This window comes from Pseudophryne corroboree, chromosome 3 (genome assembly GCF_028390025.1).
Source record: "Pseudophryne corroboree isolate aPseCor3 chromosome 3, aPseCor3.hap2, whole genome shotgun sequence".
NCBI classification, from domain to species: domain Eukaryota; kingdom Metazoa; phylum Chordata; class Amphibia; order Anura; family Myobatrachidae; genus Pseudophryne; species Pseudophryne corroboree.
The window spans coordinates 403,701,275-403,718,619 of NC_086446.1; the positions used below are offsets into that span (position 1 = coordinate 403,701,275).

Genomic DNA, 17,345 nt, shown 5'->3' on the forward strand with positions numbered 1-17,345 from the left:
CAGAGACGTCGTTGAATGTGTATGGTGTGAACGACCAACGACCAATGACCAAGCCACTGTTCACCAGCCCTGTTCCCAGCTCATTATTTTAATAAACTGTTCAGCTTGGATGCTTCAACGATGAATGGTCTTTGGTCTTTGGTAGTGTGTATGCTCATGTCGTTTGCTCAGCTGTTGAAGGGAAGTTCAAGGGAAGTCGTTAACGACGTGCGCATCGTCAAGTGTGTATGGGCCTTAAGATTAATAGATTTTGTTCACGATTTCATTGTGGATTAACCCCACAATGTCGTCAGAAGCAACTTCCTCTTTCCTGGTGTTATAGTTACCTCACCTGCTATATACTATATTTATATATATGCTAAATACTAATTTTATAGGTGTTATTAATGTATGTCCTTTATTTCAATCAAGTAGTTTACATATAAATTTGTTATCGATTTCTTGTAATAATTTGTATGATTAGCGCTGTTCCCATTTGCTCTTTTACTTGTGTATGTATTGTGGGAGACTGACCCTCTCCTTGAAGAGCTGCTTTAATTGACAGCGCCAGTGTGGTCTATTTTTTTTTTTACATTGTCATATATTTAGTGGAACTGGTTCTGAATATTTAAAAAAATAAAATATAATAATAAAAATGCAAAAATATTATTACTATTATATAAATAACACCTATATACAATAATACAAAAAGTTAATGCAGATCTATCATGTTCTGTTTTCCACTATTGTTGCTGAATTGTATGCTGTGTATTTTCATGGCAGTTTACATTGTTATTTTCTTTTCTTATCATGCTGATGTCTTTTCTCATGCAATAGCTATGCAATAAGGCAGACATTCCCAACCTCGGTCCTCAAGGCACACTAAAGGCCCATATTCACGGGCCGATGTGGGAGAGATGTGTGCTGAGCGAACCACTCAGCACACATCTCTCCTACCGCTCAGCACAGCGCGATGTGTGCTGAGCGTGCGGGGGGAGACGGGGGGCCGCTCATTTCACCTAGCGGGTGAAATGAGCGACCTGCTAGATTGGCCTGCATAGCAGGCCAATCTTGCACCAGTGATAGCGATGCGCGGGGCTGCGCATCGCTATCGCTGTAGGGGGTACACACCAGGCGAACATGCTTAAAATCTAAGCAATCTAGTCAGATTGCTTAGATTATCGCTCCGTGAGTACCCCCCTTAAAGGGGGGTACTCACGGAGCGATATTCTAAGCAATCTGACTAGATTGCTTAGAATATCGGCAGGATCGCTCCGTGTGTAGCCCCCTCGGCGATAGCGATGCGCGGCCCCGCACATCGCTATCGCCGCTGCTAGATTGGCCTGCATGCAGGCCAATCTAGCGGGTCGCTCACTTCACCCGCTGGGTGAAGTGAGCGGCCCCCCCGTCTCCCCCCGCACGCTCAGCACAGATCGCGCTGTGCTGAGCGGCAGGAGAGATGTGTGCTGAGCGGTTCGCTCAGCACGCATCTCTCCTTGATCGGCCCGTGAGTACTGGGCTTAACAGTCCAGGTGTTAGTGATATCCAGGTTTGAGCATAGTTGACTTAATTGGTACCACAGTGATTTAACCACCTTGTGCTGAAGCCTGGGTATCACTAAAACCTGCACTGTTAAGGGGGGTACACACGGAGAGATCCGTACTTAAAATCTAAGCAATCTTGCTAGATTGCTTAGATTTTAAGCACGGATCTGCCGTGTGTATGCCCTCCAGCGATAGCGATGCGCGGCCCCGCGCATCGCTATCGCTGATGCTAGATTGAGCTGCATGCAGGCTCAATCTAGCGGGTCGCTCACTTCACTGTTGTGTGAAGTGAGCGGCCCCCCGTCGGCTTTCCCCCTCGCTCAGCACATCGCGCTGTGCTGAGCGGGGTGAGAGATGTGTGCTGAGCGGTCTGTGTTAAGATCGTTCAGCACACATCTCTCCCGTGAGTACCCCCCTTTAGTGTGCCTTCAGAACCGAGGTTGGGAATGCCTGCAATAAGCTCTAGTTTATGCAGCATGAACTCCAGTTTGGGGACTGAATAGAATAATCTAGAGCAGTAAACTCTACTAGCCATGTCTGTGCTATGGGCACAAGGAATTACTCCTTTTATTTCCACAGGGGAAGTTTATTCGAATACATTTTGGACCAACTGGAAAATTGGCTTCTGCTGACATTGATATATGTAAGTAAATATGTAATCTTGCTGTGGATGGAGTGTGTTTCTTTTAGAAATTTTTTATTTAAATAGAAGATTCCTTCACAGTTGACCCACAGTAAATAGTTTTGCCTATTGTATAAAACGTATGCAGCAGATCTTGTTTAGTAACACAGTGGTTAGCATTGCCACCTCTTACTCCTTGAGCATTTATTTGATTACAATCAGGGCTGGATGTGCAGTTTGAATGTTCTCTTCTTGCTAGTGTGTTTCCTTTGGGTGCTCTAGTTTTCTCTCACGCTGTAGTACAAAGTCACACTGCTTGGCTAATTATCTTCTCACATAATTAGCCATAGTGTTTGTCTGTGTGGTTGGGAATATAAATTGTAATCTCAACTAGAGAGGGCTTGCTGTGAATTATTAAAGAAATTCCATTAAGCTCTGATGTATAAATAATTGATAATAAATAATAAATTGGTAATAAATAGTCTAGTCAGCTACAATTCTCAAATGCCTTATTGCTTATTTTCTGTTTCAGACCTCCTGGAAAAGTCAAGAGTGATTTTCCAGCAGCCAGGGGAGAGAAGTTACCATATTTATTATCAGATTCTGTCTGGGAAGAAGCCCGAGTTGCAAGGTAAGACAAAAGCATTATGTCATGTGGGTTTATGTGATCTGTAATGTACCTGCCTATCAGCCACAGTTACTATATAGAAGTGGGCCTTGACAGAATCAAAACAACGCTCCACTTAACATCACTTAGATGGCTGAAGTCATACAGGTTGAGTATCCCATATCCAAATATTCCGAAATACGGAATATTCCGAAATACGGACTTTTCTGAGTGAGAGTGAGATATTGAAACCTTTGTTTTCTGATGGCTTAATGTACACAAACTTTGTTTAATACACAAAGTTATTAAAAATATTGTATTAAATGACCTTCAGGCTGTGTGTATAAGGTGTATATGAAACATAAATGAATTGTGTGAATGTAGACACACTTTGTTTAATGCACAAAGTTATAAAAAATATTGGCTAAAATGACCTTCAGGCTGTGTGTATAAGGTGTATATGTAACATAAATGCATTCTGTGCTTATATTTAGTTCCCATCACCATGATATCTCATTATGGTATGCAATTATTCCAAAATACGGAAAAATCCCATATCCAAAATACCTCTGGTCCCAAGCATTTTGGATAAGGGAGACTCAACCTGTACTAGGTTGGTTTAAACTTAGAAAATGACTATAGGTGCTTATTGATGGATAATACAGATGGGTCCACGTTTATATTGGCCTTTAATAGGATTACCTGAGCCAGGTCAGTCAGACTAAAGGGGGGTATTCACGGAGAGATCCATGCTTAAAATCTAAGCAATCTGACTAGATTGCTCAGATTTTAAGCACAGATCACTCGTGTGTACCCTCTCAGCGATAGCAATGCGCGGGTCCGCACATCGCTATCGCAGGTGCTAGATTGGCCTGCATGCCGGCCAATCTAGCACATCGTTCATTTCACCCGCTGGGTGAAATGAGCGGCCCCCCGTCCTCCCCCGCATCGCTCAGCACACATCGCGCTGTGCTGAGCGGCGGGAGAGATGTGTGCTGAGCGGTTCACTCAGCACACATCTCTCCCATCTATATGGGCCTTTAATCCCCTGCTGTAATGACTTAATCCCCTGATGTATTGTTCTCTGTATTGTATTGAAGCTGAGAACAATAGATAAAGGGTTTGTGTGATGTATTGTTCTCTGTATTGCAGCTGAGACCAATAGATGAAGGGTTTATGTTAATAAACCATGGTGTGCCTATGTGCAGCAAAGAAGTCAAGATAGAGGTGGACCCATCTGTATATCACTATTTGTTTAGAGATATCTTCTAATCCAGTATTCTATCATCTGAATGTATAGACATGCTCCTGCTCTCCACCAACCCCTACGATTACCACTTCTGTTCACAAGGCGTAACAACTGTGGACAACCTGGATGACGGAGAAGAGCTTATGGCGACTGATGTATGTGGCATGAGGCGTTTTCACTATACGTGGCTAAAATCATCATTTCGGAAATGCACCAAAACTATCTTGAATAAAATATCAGGCCCTTAAGTGTAATAACCTGGGAGTTGTGACAAGCTGTAATATTTCAGTGATTTAGCATGAGATTGCAGAGATATATAGAATTTGACAACAGATAAGAACTGCTTGGTCCATCTAGTCTGCTCATGTACACATACACTAGTGTTATTGTTATTATTATTATTATTATTAATATTATTATTAATAATATTATTATTATTTTGCTGGGAGCCAGTTAACCTACCAGTATTTTTTTTGGAGTGTGGGAGGAAATGGGAGAACCCGGAGGAAACCCACACAAGTATGGGGAGAATATACACACACCACACAATTAGGGTATTGCTGGGATCAAACCCACAAACTCAGTGCAGTGAGGCGGTAATGCTAACCATTACACCATCTGCACTTCTGAAATGTTAGATTTAATGTAGCAATTCTTTTACAGGGAAAACCAGGTTGGTGTTGCTTTTTAAAAAATTGCCTCTTTAAATCTCTCAGCGAAACTGTCGAAATCTTGTCACTTGCCACAACTGGTACCAGGCATGTACATTTTACCCCATAACAGTTCAAATGAGATTGTTTACAGAATGTTACATTAGCTGTTACTAATATTGTGTTGACATTTAAACCATGTGCACTTTGAATGGGTTCAGCTGCAAACACACAGTAGAGGAAGTCATAATGTTGGCTGAAATACTTTTCATTATATGGTAATGCTACCTGTTAATCCACTACTGATTAACACTTAAACTGTAACTAGAAATTAATATCATCAACAACATACAAAATGCCTATCAATTCACTTTGAACTAGTGACATCACTATCACACAAAGAGCCAATCAATTCACTAGGAACCAGTGACATCAGATGCTCTTGGTTCACTCTATATAGGCGGCCAATGTACTTTATTTAGGTTTTCAAAGCTTTATTGTATGCAACACTATACATGCCCATGTATTAATGTCAAACTACCTCTCCTATGTGCTCTTTTGCGCAGCATGCCATGGACATCTTAGGTTTTAGCCAGGAAGAGAAAACCGCCAGCTATAAAATAGTTGGAGCCGTTATGCATTTTGGGAATATGAAGTTCAAGCAGAAACAGAGGGAGGAGCAAGCAGAGGCAGATGGCACTGAAAGTGAGTTACCTTTCATCATGGACAGTTTGTTTTGTAAATACAGCTGAAAAGTTGGAAGGAATACTGAAGCCTTAAAAGCTGATTGCTTAGGGCATGCATGTCCAAACTGGGGCCCTCCAGATGTTGTGAAACTACATATCCCAGCATGCCCTGACACAATTTTGCTGTCAGAGAATGCTAAAGCTGTGTCAGGGCATGCTGGGATGTGTAGTTTCTCAACAGCTGGAGGGCCACAGTTTGGACATGCCTGGCTTAGGGTGACAGTTCTGGAGAGTGGTCCAGACTGTATTTCTTTGTGTGTGTAAAAATAAAAGATGTGGAGGACGCCCTGTAGTGTAATATATTCTTAAAACTACCTCTGCTTTTATTTCTATAAATAAAAAGTGGCGATGTACCAAGTGTATAATTTAAGTTGAAGCTTATCTACAGTTTATTTATCCACAAATTCCTGGGGTCTCTCTAAGATTTTTCTTGAAGGAGAAAACACTAATCTGAGATGCACGTTGTGTAGTATTTTCAGTAACAGTTAAATCATTAATTTGTAGTAAAGTAATGCACGTACAAGAAATCCACACCTAAAAACACACACATTATCTCTGATGGCCAAGGAGTTCAGTCTATAGTTATAGCTAAGAAACAACACGATTCATTTTCACAAGGTGCTCAATACGTTTTGTCCACTTTGATTGTATTCCCCTGATGAAGTCAAAGTAAAAGAAATGCAATGTGGCCAATTTCCCACCTTTTAGTTTCGTTTTTTTTAATAATATGCTGCTAGGGGTATCACAATACTAGGTTTAGTAAGATATATATATGTTTCAATATTTTAGAACTTTTGTGCTGCAATGCCACTAGTTTCAATGATGTGATTAACACATACTGTACCTCTCTGCTCACATTTCTGTTTAAATGTATGTCCTGCACACCTGGGCTTACACATATATATCGTAACACTTCACAGGTGCGGACAAGGCAGCCTACCTGATGGGCATCAGCTCAGCTGACCTCATTAAAGGCTTGCTCCATCCTAGAGTGAAAGTTGGGAATGAATACGTGACCAAAGGTCAGAATGTGGAGCAGGTATGTATCTTCAAGTCACATTTGAAGGACTTTGCGTAGGGAAATAAATTAAGCCTCCATTTCTATAATATGGAGAAAATAAAAAGTAGCGGTTGATTGTGGCTAAAATTGTGACAAATGAACTGCATATCATATAAAAAAAAAAAAACTTCAGAACCATGGGCAAAATTCAAATGCATTTTATCAGAAAAAATGGACAATATGTTTAGCTAGTGAATTAAATAGACAATCTGGAAGCGGGATCTCCTGAATAACCAGAGCGTGATGAGCGTTGGTAGCTTTAGGGCATATTGCAGGAATGTCTGGAATGGTTTATCTGGAGTAGGGAATTATAGAAGCATTGATGTACAACCATATTTAGTAGTGCTGAACATGTGTATCCAACAAGTATTCTTGAAAACTGCTGCGAATTCCTAGGCAGAATAATAACTGCTAAAGGAAGAAAGAAGGTTGCACCACATTTTGATATGCTCTTCTATGCTTAGAAACCGAATAAACAATTGTGACAGATTGTGGTGATAGGATACATATCATAACATTAGTCATACCTGTACTATACAGCAATTATGGCTGTTAGTTAATTACTGTATACTGTTTGATACTGTGATCTTGTTTTATACTGTCTCATTACATAATGGGTTAAGAATCCATCCACCTCTTTCTTTTCTTAATGTGTGTAGATAAATCTCAAATGGTTGATTATTGAATAGATTTAAATATTTTTTTCTCCAGGTGGTGTTTGCAGTTGGTGCACTGGCTAAAGCAACCTATGATAGGATGTTCAAGTGGCTCGTCAGTCGAATTAATAAGACGCTGGACACCAAGCTGGCCAGGCAATTCTTCATAGGAGTTCTAGATATTGCTGGCTTTGAAATCTTTGAGGTAAGGTCACTATACTGATTTAATTTATCTCAATTTACATGCAAGTATTTGAATTACATTAGGAGAACACTATTAAAGGGTAGGACACACTGAATTTTTTTTTCTTGCTAATAGAAACAACTCAGATTTGGTTATTTCTTTGATTTTTCAACTTCTGGTTAAAACTAATCACCACATTCTAAACCTATAATGTTTAGCATATTTGTTGTACTAGAGTAGTAGGAACAACACTAAATACTAGATGACCACATAGACATATAGAACATCTACTTGAATATAAAGTGATTGACAAGACTCATTTACTCTTGGAGTTATTTCACGTATGTTACAATTTATTTACATAATGACAATGTCTAAAAAACAATATAATTGTATAGATATATAATGAAAGTGAATAATGTCATGTTGAAAGAAGTTGTAAAATCATACAGGTCGGTTACTGACATTTGTAATTAGCTGTTGTATGTCACACAATGGGTCTGATTCTGATTTGTACGGTATTACACAGCTGCAAGGAAGCGCGTGTTCAATACTATACAAATAAAATGCAGCAGGAGGCACTGTAGACACGTCCTGCATGCATCTGCGATCCGAGTGCTTTATCCGATGACCCAGCACCAGATCGCTATTGTGACCATCGGCCGCGATGGATGCAGCCCTCAGCCAGTCTGCATAAGCTGAAGCTTACTCAGACTGCCAGTCGGAAATTGGTCAGCCAGGTCCAGGAAGTCTGCATTGGGGATGATGGGTTCACCTACCCCCCCCTTTTTTTTTTAGAACCGACCCGGTCGCTGCCCCCCACTTCACCCTCAAAACATCACATGTCAATTATGCTGCAGCTTATGGGATACTGCTAGCAATCTCGCAGGACCCATTCTGCACATGCAGACCCCAAACTCAGATTTGTACATAAATCATCGAAATCTGAATCAGGCCCAAAGTACCCTGTGCTGCAGTGTTGCCTTTATAAAAATGTAACAGATTCATTTAAAAAAGGAAATATTAAAATGCTTGCAATGATTACTCCCTCACAGAAAAAAGGGAAAATGCAGGTGCACACTCTAAGCACTAAGAACACTGGTAATCAAAAATATTATAATAAACTCTACAATTTAACATGGAGTAAAACTGAGGTTCTTAACACAATTTTGTACAAAAACCATGTAACATCCCTAATACTGACATAAATGTCTCCAGGTTTTACCAGTCATAGTGTCCATTGTAATATGTAGACAGCAAATGCAAGGATCCATATTAATTAAAAACACCTAAGGGCAGGCAGGTGGGGTCCTAGTCCAGGTAGAATGGACTCCAACTTCAAGTGTACATACATACACACACAATTACAGAGTAAGGGGGGGAGGGGGGCTGGACTGCACACCTTAACATAAGAGGTGCTATTGTGCTGAGACTTGTAGTGCCACACGGGAAAAAGTAATGCAGGTGCACACTATAAGCACTAAGAACACTAGTAATCAAAACAATTATAATAAACAATAAACATAATTACTACCTCTAAGCTAAGAGTAAAAATTTATGGAGATGACCATTCTGCAGGTCTACATTGAGAATATGTAGCTCATTACTGTCATTTCCCGATCACTCAGCTTAGAGGTAACACTTGTCCTGTTGCTAATTGTGTGCCTATTGTGTGTTTTTGTCCACCAGTACAACAGCTTTGAGCAACTCTGCATCAACTTCACCAACGAAAAACTGCAACAGTTTTTCAACCACCACATGTTCGTCCTGGAGCAGGAAGAGTATAAGAAGGAGGGGATCGAATGGGTGTTTATCGACTTCGGCCTTGATTTACAGGCTTGCATCGATCTCATAGAGAAGGTATCACTCCACATGATGCATCATATGTGCCTAGAAATCTCAAACAAAGTAGAATCTGCATTGACCAGTACAAATTAAAACAATTGTTTATTTTAAGTAGAGATGAGCGGGTTCGGATTTACTCAGATTTACCCGAATCTCCTTATTGGCTCACGGACATCACATGTTTTGGTTAGCCAATAAGAAAAATCCAGAAAAAAAGAAGAACTTGCGATAATTCTGGCGGTAAGAACCGAGTAATCCGAACCCGCTCATCTCTAATTTTAAGTAAATAACAGCTGTGAAAGAGATCTTAATACTAAAGTCTAGACCATGTAAGTAAAGCCACCACAATGATCTCTATCTGAGTAGACATCTTTGATGTTTACACTAAGCCCAGAGAACATTCTATAACAAATGAAACACTTTGTTCATATGGTCTAGTTCTTATAAATAAAATCCAATGGGAATTGTAGTATTCTTCATGATCATCGGAGCCAAAATTGTGCAAATAAATTAAGCCAAATTGTGCAAATTGTCAGACAGTCTCAGTGTTTCATTGTTCACTTGTTCTTGAGATATTATATGGTAGATGTTTATGGAACAACAAAAACCTAAATGCCAACATCTAGTGAAAAGCTTCAAGGTTATAACATCTGAATGCAACAAATAACTGACAACTCATATGGTTTTTAACAAATGTTCTTGAAAGGTTATGAATTCAGTTTTATCAAGTTATGTATAGTAATCGCCAATGTGTTATTCTCAGCCCCTGGGCATCCTTTCCATCCTGGAAGAAGAATGTATGTTTCCCAAGGCCTCAGATATGACCTTCAAAGCAAAGCTGTATGACAACCACTTAGGGAAATCTCCCAACTTCCAGAAGCCAAAAGTAGATAAGAAACGCAGATATGAACCTCATTTTGAGCTTGTACATTATGCTGGAGTGGTGAGTATAAAACCCTACATTGCATCTGTTTCAGCAAAACAAGATTGTAATTGAACAAAAATGCGGAGGTATGGGTGATCCCAATTGCAATCCTAGATGTCCCCTCATTCATTAGTAGTATCCATTGTAGGACATCATTATATGTTAGAGTGAAGTGTCAGAATTAGGTTGGATATAATAGTTTCATTTACCCCCCTACCTCAAAAAAACAAAACAAAATATTATATATTTATTTGTGAGACCTGTAAATCTGCCCTCTCGCTCATTAAACGATCCCTCTTCAAAGCCCTCATCTCCTCCCAAACCTCCAACTCTCTTTGCCACCTTCATCTTCCTCCTCCCTCAGTGAACTTTATTTTGCCACCCATTTCACCTCAAAAATAGAGTCCATCCCCTCTGACATTTTATCAGCTGTAAAACTTATAAATAAGTATCAGTGTGTGCATGTGTGTATTGTGTGCTGGTAGTTGCTGGACCTGACAGTTTCATTTCCAAAAGTCCCAAATAACAGAAAGCATTTGCTGAGGCTCTTTTAAAATGGAACCTGACAATTACCGTTATTTGGACAGGTACCTTACAACATTATGGGATGGCTGGACAAAAACAAGGATCCTCTGAATGAAACAGTTGTAGGCGTGTTCCAGAAATCCTCTAACAAACTGCTGGCCAGTCTGTATGAAAAATATGTCAGCTCCTACTCAGGTAATGCATGTAAGCAAGCATGTGTGTATAATAAATAAATATATAAATATGAATATATATATATGCACATACAGATATAGCCATGCTCATCTAGCTGTGATGCGGCATGCTGAACAGTGGCTACCTGTATTTGTCAATCGCTCCATTAATTCCATTAGGAATTATTGGAGCGATTGCCAGCTGCAAATAGTCACAGCCCGGCATGCCATGCCGCAAGCCTTGTTGCAGCATGCTGTATCGCAGCAAAGATGACCATAGCCACATCTGTATATCACAGATGCGGTATGAGATAGCACTCACACAAGGCCAGCATAGTGGTGAAGGCTCCAAATGTAATTGTAATAAATGCAATCACCTCATCTAACCAGGATAAAGCATGGGTCCAGCACTTGAATAAAGTAGTATGTAGAAAGTTTTATTAAGAGGAAACATGCAAATCATGTGATTGCAGCAGGTGCCCAACGAACTTTTAAATTGTTCACATCAGTTTTCCTCAGGGACCCCGGATATGAGCAGTTTTAATGTACATAAATTAATACGTAGGGGTTGGGAGACTTCGGAGAAGTAAATATTGAACAAATGGGAGCAGGGTGTGCGGTGTGGACCCCCTGTACCCAGGGCCCATGTGCACTGCACATACTGCACCAATACGCCACTGAATCTCTTCCCAATACTCATGGGAGCACAAGAGCTAACTTTTTAAAATGATTGGGGGTGCTTACATTACACCTGCTTAAATGGCATGCATAGACATGATTAGTGACAAACAATATAACATATATTGTCACTAATAATATAATATAGCACCCACATTCGTATGAATGGGAGCACTTAGCACCTGTGTAAGATGAAAGCTCATTTCGTGAAAACTAACAGATAAAGGCCCCCATTTATCAAGCCTTGGACAGTGATAAATAGCACGGCGATGAAGTACCAACCAATCAGCTCCTAACTGTCATGTTACAGGCTGTGTTTGAAAAATGACAGTTATGAGCTGGTTGGCTGGTACTGTACTTTATCACCGTGCTATTTATCACTCTCCAAGGCTTGATAAATCTGGGCCAATGTACAAGATTTTAACAGTTTTATCAAAGAAAACAGATGTACGTTTCTTTAACTATTGAAAAAGCAGTGGTATGTTGGCAGGGGTTGGATTTGTGTGACCAGCGGTCGGGAGATTGGCGGTCACCATACCGACGCTGGGCTTTTTTTTAATGCCCAGCGGGGGCAAGTGCAACAAACCCCCTTGCGGGCACGCTGTGCTCACCATGCTGCGTGCTTGGTGGTTGCGCTCGCCACAGGTTCTATTGTAGGGTGACCATAATATCCCTTTAATCTGAGACACCTATGATTTACACAGGTTCTGTGGCTGGCTAAAACCAGTTGAAATTCAGGCTAGAGTTTAGCCAGCCACAGAACCTGTGTAAATCATAGGCGTCCCAGACTAAAGAGATATTATGGTCACCCTATCTATTCTCACTCCATGGGTGTTGTGGGCACCCACGAGTGGAAATAGTTCCTGTTAGTCAGCATGCCGATTGTCGAGATTGTGAGGGGGCGGGATCCCGGCAGTCGGTATTGTGACTGGCAGTCTCCTGACCACTGGTCACATAACTACATCCCGTTGGCAGTCATTAACCTGATGTTACAGGCAAAATCTGGGATAGAAATGAGCAGAGCTTGCCTTACTTGAGCACTGCCCTGTTTTAGTCTCCCGTAGGTGCTGATCTAGAGTTGATATGAGAGACTGTCCACATATATTTTGGAATATAATTATTTCCATATGTGTTTCTTAGCAGTAACAAAGCTTTATTACTCCTGCAGATGGACAGCAAAAGACTGGAGTGAAAGAAAAACGCAAGAAAGCAGCTTCATTTCAAACAGTGTCTCAGCTTCACAAGGTAAATAATAAAATGCAATGGTGATCTAGTCTTGCAGCTTACTAAGATGGGAGTTCTATTTAAGTTTCCCATAGCAACCAATCATATTCTACTTATTTATCTAGCACCTTCTTCTAGAAGATAATATGTGGAATCTGATTGGTTGCTATGGGCAACATTCCATCTTAAATAGAACTCCCATCTTAGTAAATTTACCCCTAAATGTAAAGTCCAGCTTTCCTTCAAAGCATAGATAACATGAATATCATCATAACTTTCCTTTGATCAATCAACAATTAGATCTGGTTAGTGCAAGATTTACAGTGATGAAAATGTCTGATTGCCATGGGTCACTAGAAAGGGGCTTCCAATACAGGAGGCTTCTGCTACTCAAAAATATGAGGCAGCCAATTTTACAGCAGGTTCTACCCTGCAACCTGGGGGTGACAATAAAAAATAACAAGAATATATAATATTGGGCGCAAAGCAAGATAGCGTAAATGCAAATTGAAAATGTATATCATGCTAAAAGTGAAAAATATCCTTGGATTGCAGTCTTATGATGTTGTTGAAAACCGTAGGTGATCCAATAATGAATTCCAATGTGACTTCTGCACCTCTTACAGGGGAAGGTGGAGGCAGTAATTCAGGGCAAGGCCTGTAAGATTGGGGCCTATAGGATTGTGCTTACTTGCTTTACTTTTGGGGTGTGACTTTTAGGAATCCTCCAAATAGCAATGTGACAATATTAGGTGTTAGTTAAATGTTCACATGGAGAGAGTAATACTGTACTTTGCATAATATATTACCACAAGAACAATTACCATAGAACTTATTAAAATATTGTATGTATAGCTCCCAAATTTGCATTTATGCTCTTCCACTTAGTGCCCAATATTACATATACTTGTCATTTCATGAGACACTGAATGTTTGCACTTTCTAGAATGGAGTGCCCTGTCTATATGAAATAGTTTATGTGGCTTGATAAATCCACATATAAGTTTGTGAGGATTCCCTGTCATGGCGGAGTGACAAAGTATTGTCTCTGTGAGTGTGAGGTAGTTAAGACTTGCAGTGATGTTTAGTTAAATCCATTTCTTGAACATCACTTTAAGTCTGTACTGCTTCCCGCTCTACTGCACACACCAGAGTTGAGATCAGTGAAACAAGATGGAAGATAGGGTAAGAATCTGGAACTGAATAACAAATGTAACATGTGGGCTAAGGAACGACATGCGGTAAATTGATTGAAAGAGGCTATGACATATTTGCCTGTGTTAAATTTATGTCAGTAGTACTTGGGCTTTATAAGTAACAACTATCTTATTCACTTTCTGACCACATAATGACTTCAGACTGCCATAAAAAAGGTGATGGATTGCCCCTCCATCTAGTGCTGGTGCAGTACCAGGCTTTCAGTGATGGCCTCCAATTTAAGAGCTGTATTCAAGATACAATGTATTTGCTTTGTGGCTGCCACACTTACAGTTTAAAATTTGGAATGCCACAGGAACCAGGCTGGGTTCTCCCTGGTGGCTCTTATAAGACCACCAATGATAGTGGTTTGCTGTTACCTATTGGTATTGGCATACACAGAGGGATTTTACTACCTCACTTTCATCCACCAAAATCTAAAAGTAAAAAAAAATAAAAAAATTTAGAGCTTGACTCATGCCTGTCTGGCAAAATTGTAAACAGTGTTTTTGCTTTAAAAAAAAAGATAGAATAGAAAAAAAATATATTAATTATAATTAATTTTGATTGAATAAATCCACACTGGCCTTTTGTTGTTGTACAGGAGAATCTGAATAAACTGATGACTAATCTTCGCTCAACACAGCCTCACTTTGTGAGATGCATCATTCCTAATGAGAGCAAAACTCCAGGTATGAGGCCACTGCACAGCATAAGATGTGGGACATGGCCTACTGTGTACATTCCTGAAATCTATATAATAATTTGCTAAGGTCTGTCCATCTCCGACATTTGCACTCTCCAATGGATCCCACTGTTAGCGAGACAGGACAGACCTTAGCCTAGTAAGGGAGGAGGAACATGCTGCCTGGAACCGGGTTAGTGGACGGACGGGATGACAGGTTTTGGGGGTAGGGCACTTACTAGTAGAATAATATTTGACAGGTGTACCCCATAATGTTAGTGGTAAGTGATATTAAAAGTCATCAATGACTATTGTGACCATATAAAGGATGAAGGTTACTTCAAATAAAACTAACAGGGAGATAAGTTATTCCTCATGAAACAGGTTTTCCTAATGAAAGCTTAACTAACAGCATCTCCATTTTATATTATATTTGCAGAAGATTCAGTTACCTATATTGCTTAATCTGGAACCACCACCAACAAACAATATGATTAAAGAAAATAGGGAAAAGATAGCTAACACAGAGTATGATGATTATGTATCATATGCATAAGCATGAACATGTATTATTATATATTTATATATAACTATTGATTGTCCTTGTGAAGATGAATGTTTGTTCTGTGATTTTCATAATGATTATTCTTCAGGTGTTATGGATCCTTTCATGGTCCTTCATCAATTGAGATGCAATGGTGTTCTGGAGGGAATTCGAATTTGCCGTAAGGGGTATCCCAACAGACTTCTGTATGCTGATTTTAAGCAAAGGTAAGTAAGATATGAAACCTCACTGAGATCTTCATTTGTAATGTTGGCTACACACAAGTCTATCTGTTCAGATAACCATGTGTTTGCTAAAATCTGGCAGATATCACTATTAGCGGCTTGTGTGTACAGTCATATGTCAACAGTCAATTTTCAGATATGCTTGATTGTGCTAATTCTATTAGCTACTTCTCTTGTATCCCCAAATTGTATTGTACACAAGTCATTATGGGCCCAATTTGGCGCTATCTGTTAATGACAAAATGACTGTGTGTGTATCCAGTATAATTCATTCTACTCTTACTATGTTCGCAGGTATCGGATCCTCAATCCTAATGCTATTCCAGATGACAAATTTGTTGACAGCAGAAAAGCCACTGAAAAATTATTGGGTTCATTGGACATTGATCATACACAATACAAATTTGGACACACTAAGGTACTTGGCATCTGCCTCCTATTCCACTTCAAATAACAATTTAATTTTGCAATAGCACTAATATGATGGAGGGTAATTTGTGTATTTAAAATACAAACATATTACTAGAACCATATTTCTCTTTTTCATCCAGTTGGCTAACACTGGCTCCTGGGGATGTAGACTTCATGACATTGGCTCTTTAAATAAAATATGTATGCAATAACTCTTTACTTTCCATATCCCCATCTTGCTACGGACTACATTTTCTAAAACCCGTTGCTTTCATTATGAAGGCTTATTCTACCAGTTTGATGAGCAGCTCGCCGTTGGTACTTTGACTGAGCAGCTGTGTAACTTTCAGTTCATAATGTTACCAAATTTTGCAAATTAAATATGTTTGAGGCAAAATATGCTAGATATGGGCACCCAAAGTGAGAAGACTGTACCTCAACGAGGGTGCAGATGTGTGTTGTCCTGTTCTGTATTACCCAATCGGATGATAGCAAAAATTATATATTTATACCCCTTTCTCTGAATCCATTAGCACTGGTTCTCAAACTGTGTGCTGTGGCACCCTGGGGCAGGGGTGCATTGGATTGGTGGTCCAGGACCAATTCAAATTATTTATGGTCAATGTGATAGGCTAAACCAATGCTGGTGGAGGTCAATCATAAAATATGTGGACAAACAGAAACAAATCTTGTCACAGATCCTCACCACACAGCTGAACCTAAGGATGATATATAAAAACAATGTACTTATTGATAAATTTAAAAATAAATATTATATTAAGAAACTTTTGGCCTAGGGGTGCTACGAAAAAAATTCTGATCCTCTAGGGTGCCGTGATTCAAAAAAGTTTGAGAACCACTGCATTAGAGGACACTGCGTGGCCACCCCTTCACACTCTACGGTAAATGTTATTTTCTGGGAGATGTCGGTTCTCTCTTTTTCTTCTCTGCCCTGTGTGACCTGGATAGAAAGATAACCGACGGTCCAGCAGGATAGGGATCTATCTATGGGGCAAATCTCCAGAAAAGTGAAAATAAAGTTCAAAAAATAAAAATTTGATTTCACAGTTGTTTAATTATACCAAAGCAATCTCTGAAGTATATTTAAACAGAAAATGCATTTTACAAACATGTACCCTTACACACTTCACAGAAATTATTCATTGCATTCTGTTAAGGTAGAAAATATTATTTTCTGAGTCCCGTGCATCCCACACTTTTCATTTTTTTTTTCTTTTAAACTGGTCTGTTAAGAAATTGTTGTATGAAAACTTTGGGGGTCATTCGGACCTGATCGCTCACTAGCAGTTTTTTGCAGTTCTGTGATCAGATAGTCACCGCCTACAGGGGAGAGTATTTTAGCTGTGCAAGTGTGCGATCGCATGTGCAGCCGTGCGGTACAAAAAAAACCTTTGTGCAGTTTCTGAGTTGGCCAGAACTTACTCAGCCACTGCAAACACTTCAGCCTGTCTGGGGCCGGAATTGATGTCAGACACCCGCCCTGCAAACGCTTGGACACGCCCGCATTTCCCCAACCACTCCCTGATAACTGTCAGTTGCCACCCACAAATGCCTTCTTCCTGTCAATCACCTTGT

General features: G+C 39.8%; 1 protein-coding gene across 1 annotated transcript in view; it reads left to right on the forward strand.

Moving 5' to 3' along the window:
* MYH7B (myosin heavy chain 7B) overlaps positions 1–17,345 on the forward strand; it is a 50,681-nt gene that overhangs the window by 17,705 nt on the left and 15,631 nt on the right. Inside the window, exons 10-22 of the mRNA XM_063960142.1 lie at positions 2,103–2,166; positions 2,678–2,776; positions 4,053–4,156; positions 5,218–5,356; positions 6,318–6,436; positions 7,169–7,318; positions 8,987–9,157; positions 9,906–10,085; positions 10,655–10,787; positions 12,612–12,688; positions 14,469–14,556; positions 15,203–15,320; positions 15,633–15,756. Of these exons, the coding sequence (XP_063816212.1) occupies positions 2,103–2,166; positions 2,678–2,776; positions 4,053–4,156; positions 5,218–5,356; positions 6,318–6,436; positions 7,169–7,318; positions 8,987–9,157; positions 9,906–10,085; positions 10,655–10,787; positions 12,612–12,688; positions 14,469–14,556; positions 15,203–15,320; positions 15,633–15,756 (1,566 nt within the window). The remainder of the gene's footprint in view (positions 1–2,102; positions 2,167–2,677; positions 2,777–4,052; positions 4,157–5,217; positions 5,357–6,317; positions 6,437–7,168; positions 7,319–8,986; positions 9,158–9,905; positions 10,086–10,654; positions 10,788–12,611; positions 12,689–14,468; positions 14,557–15,202; positions 15,321–15,632; positions 15,757–17,345) is intronic.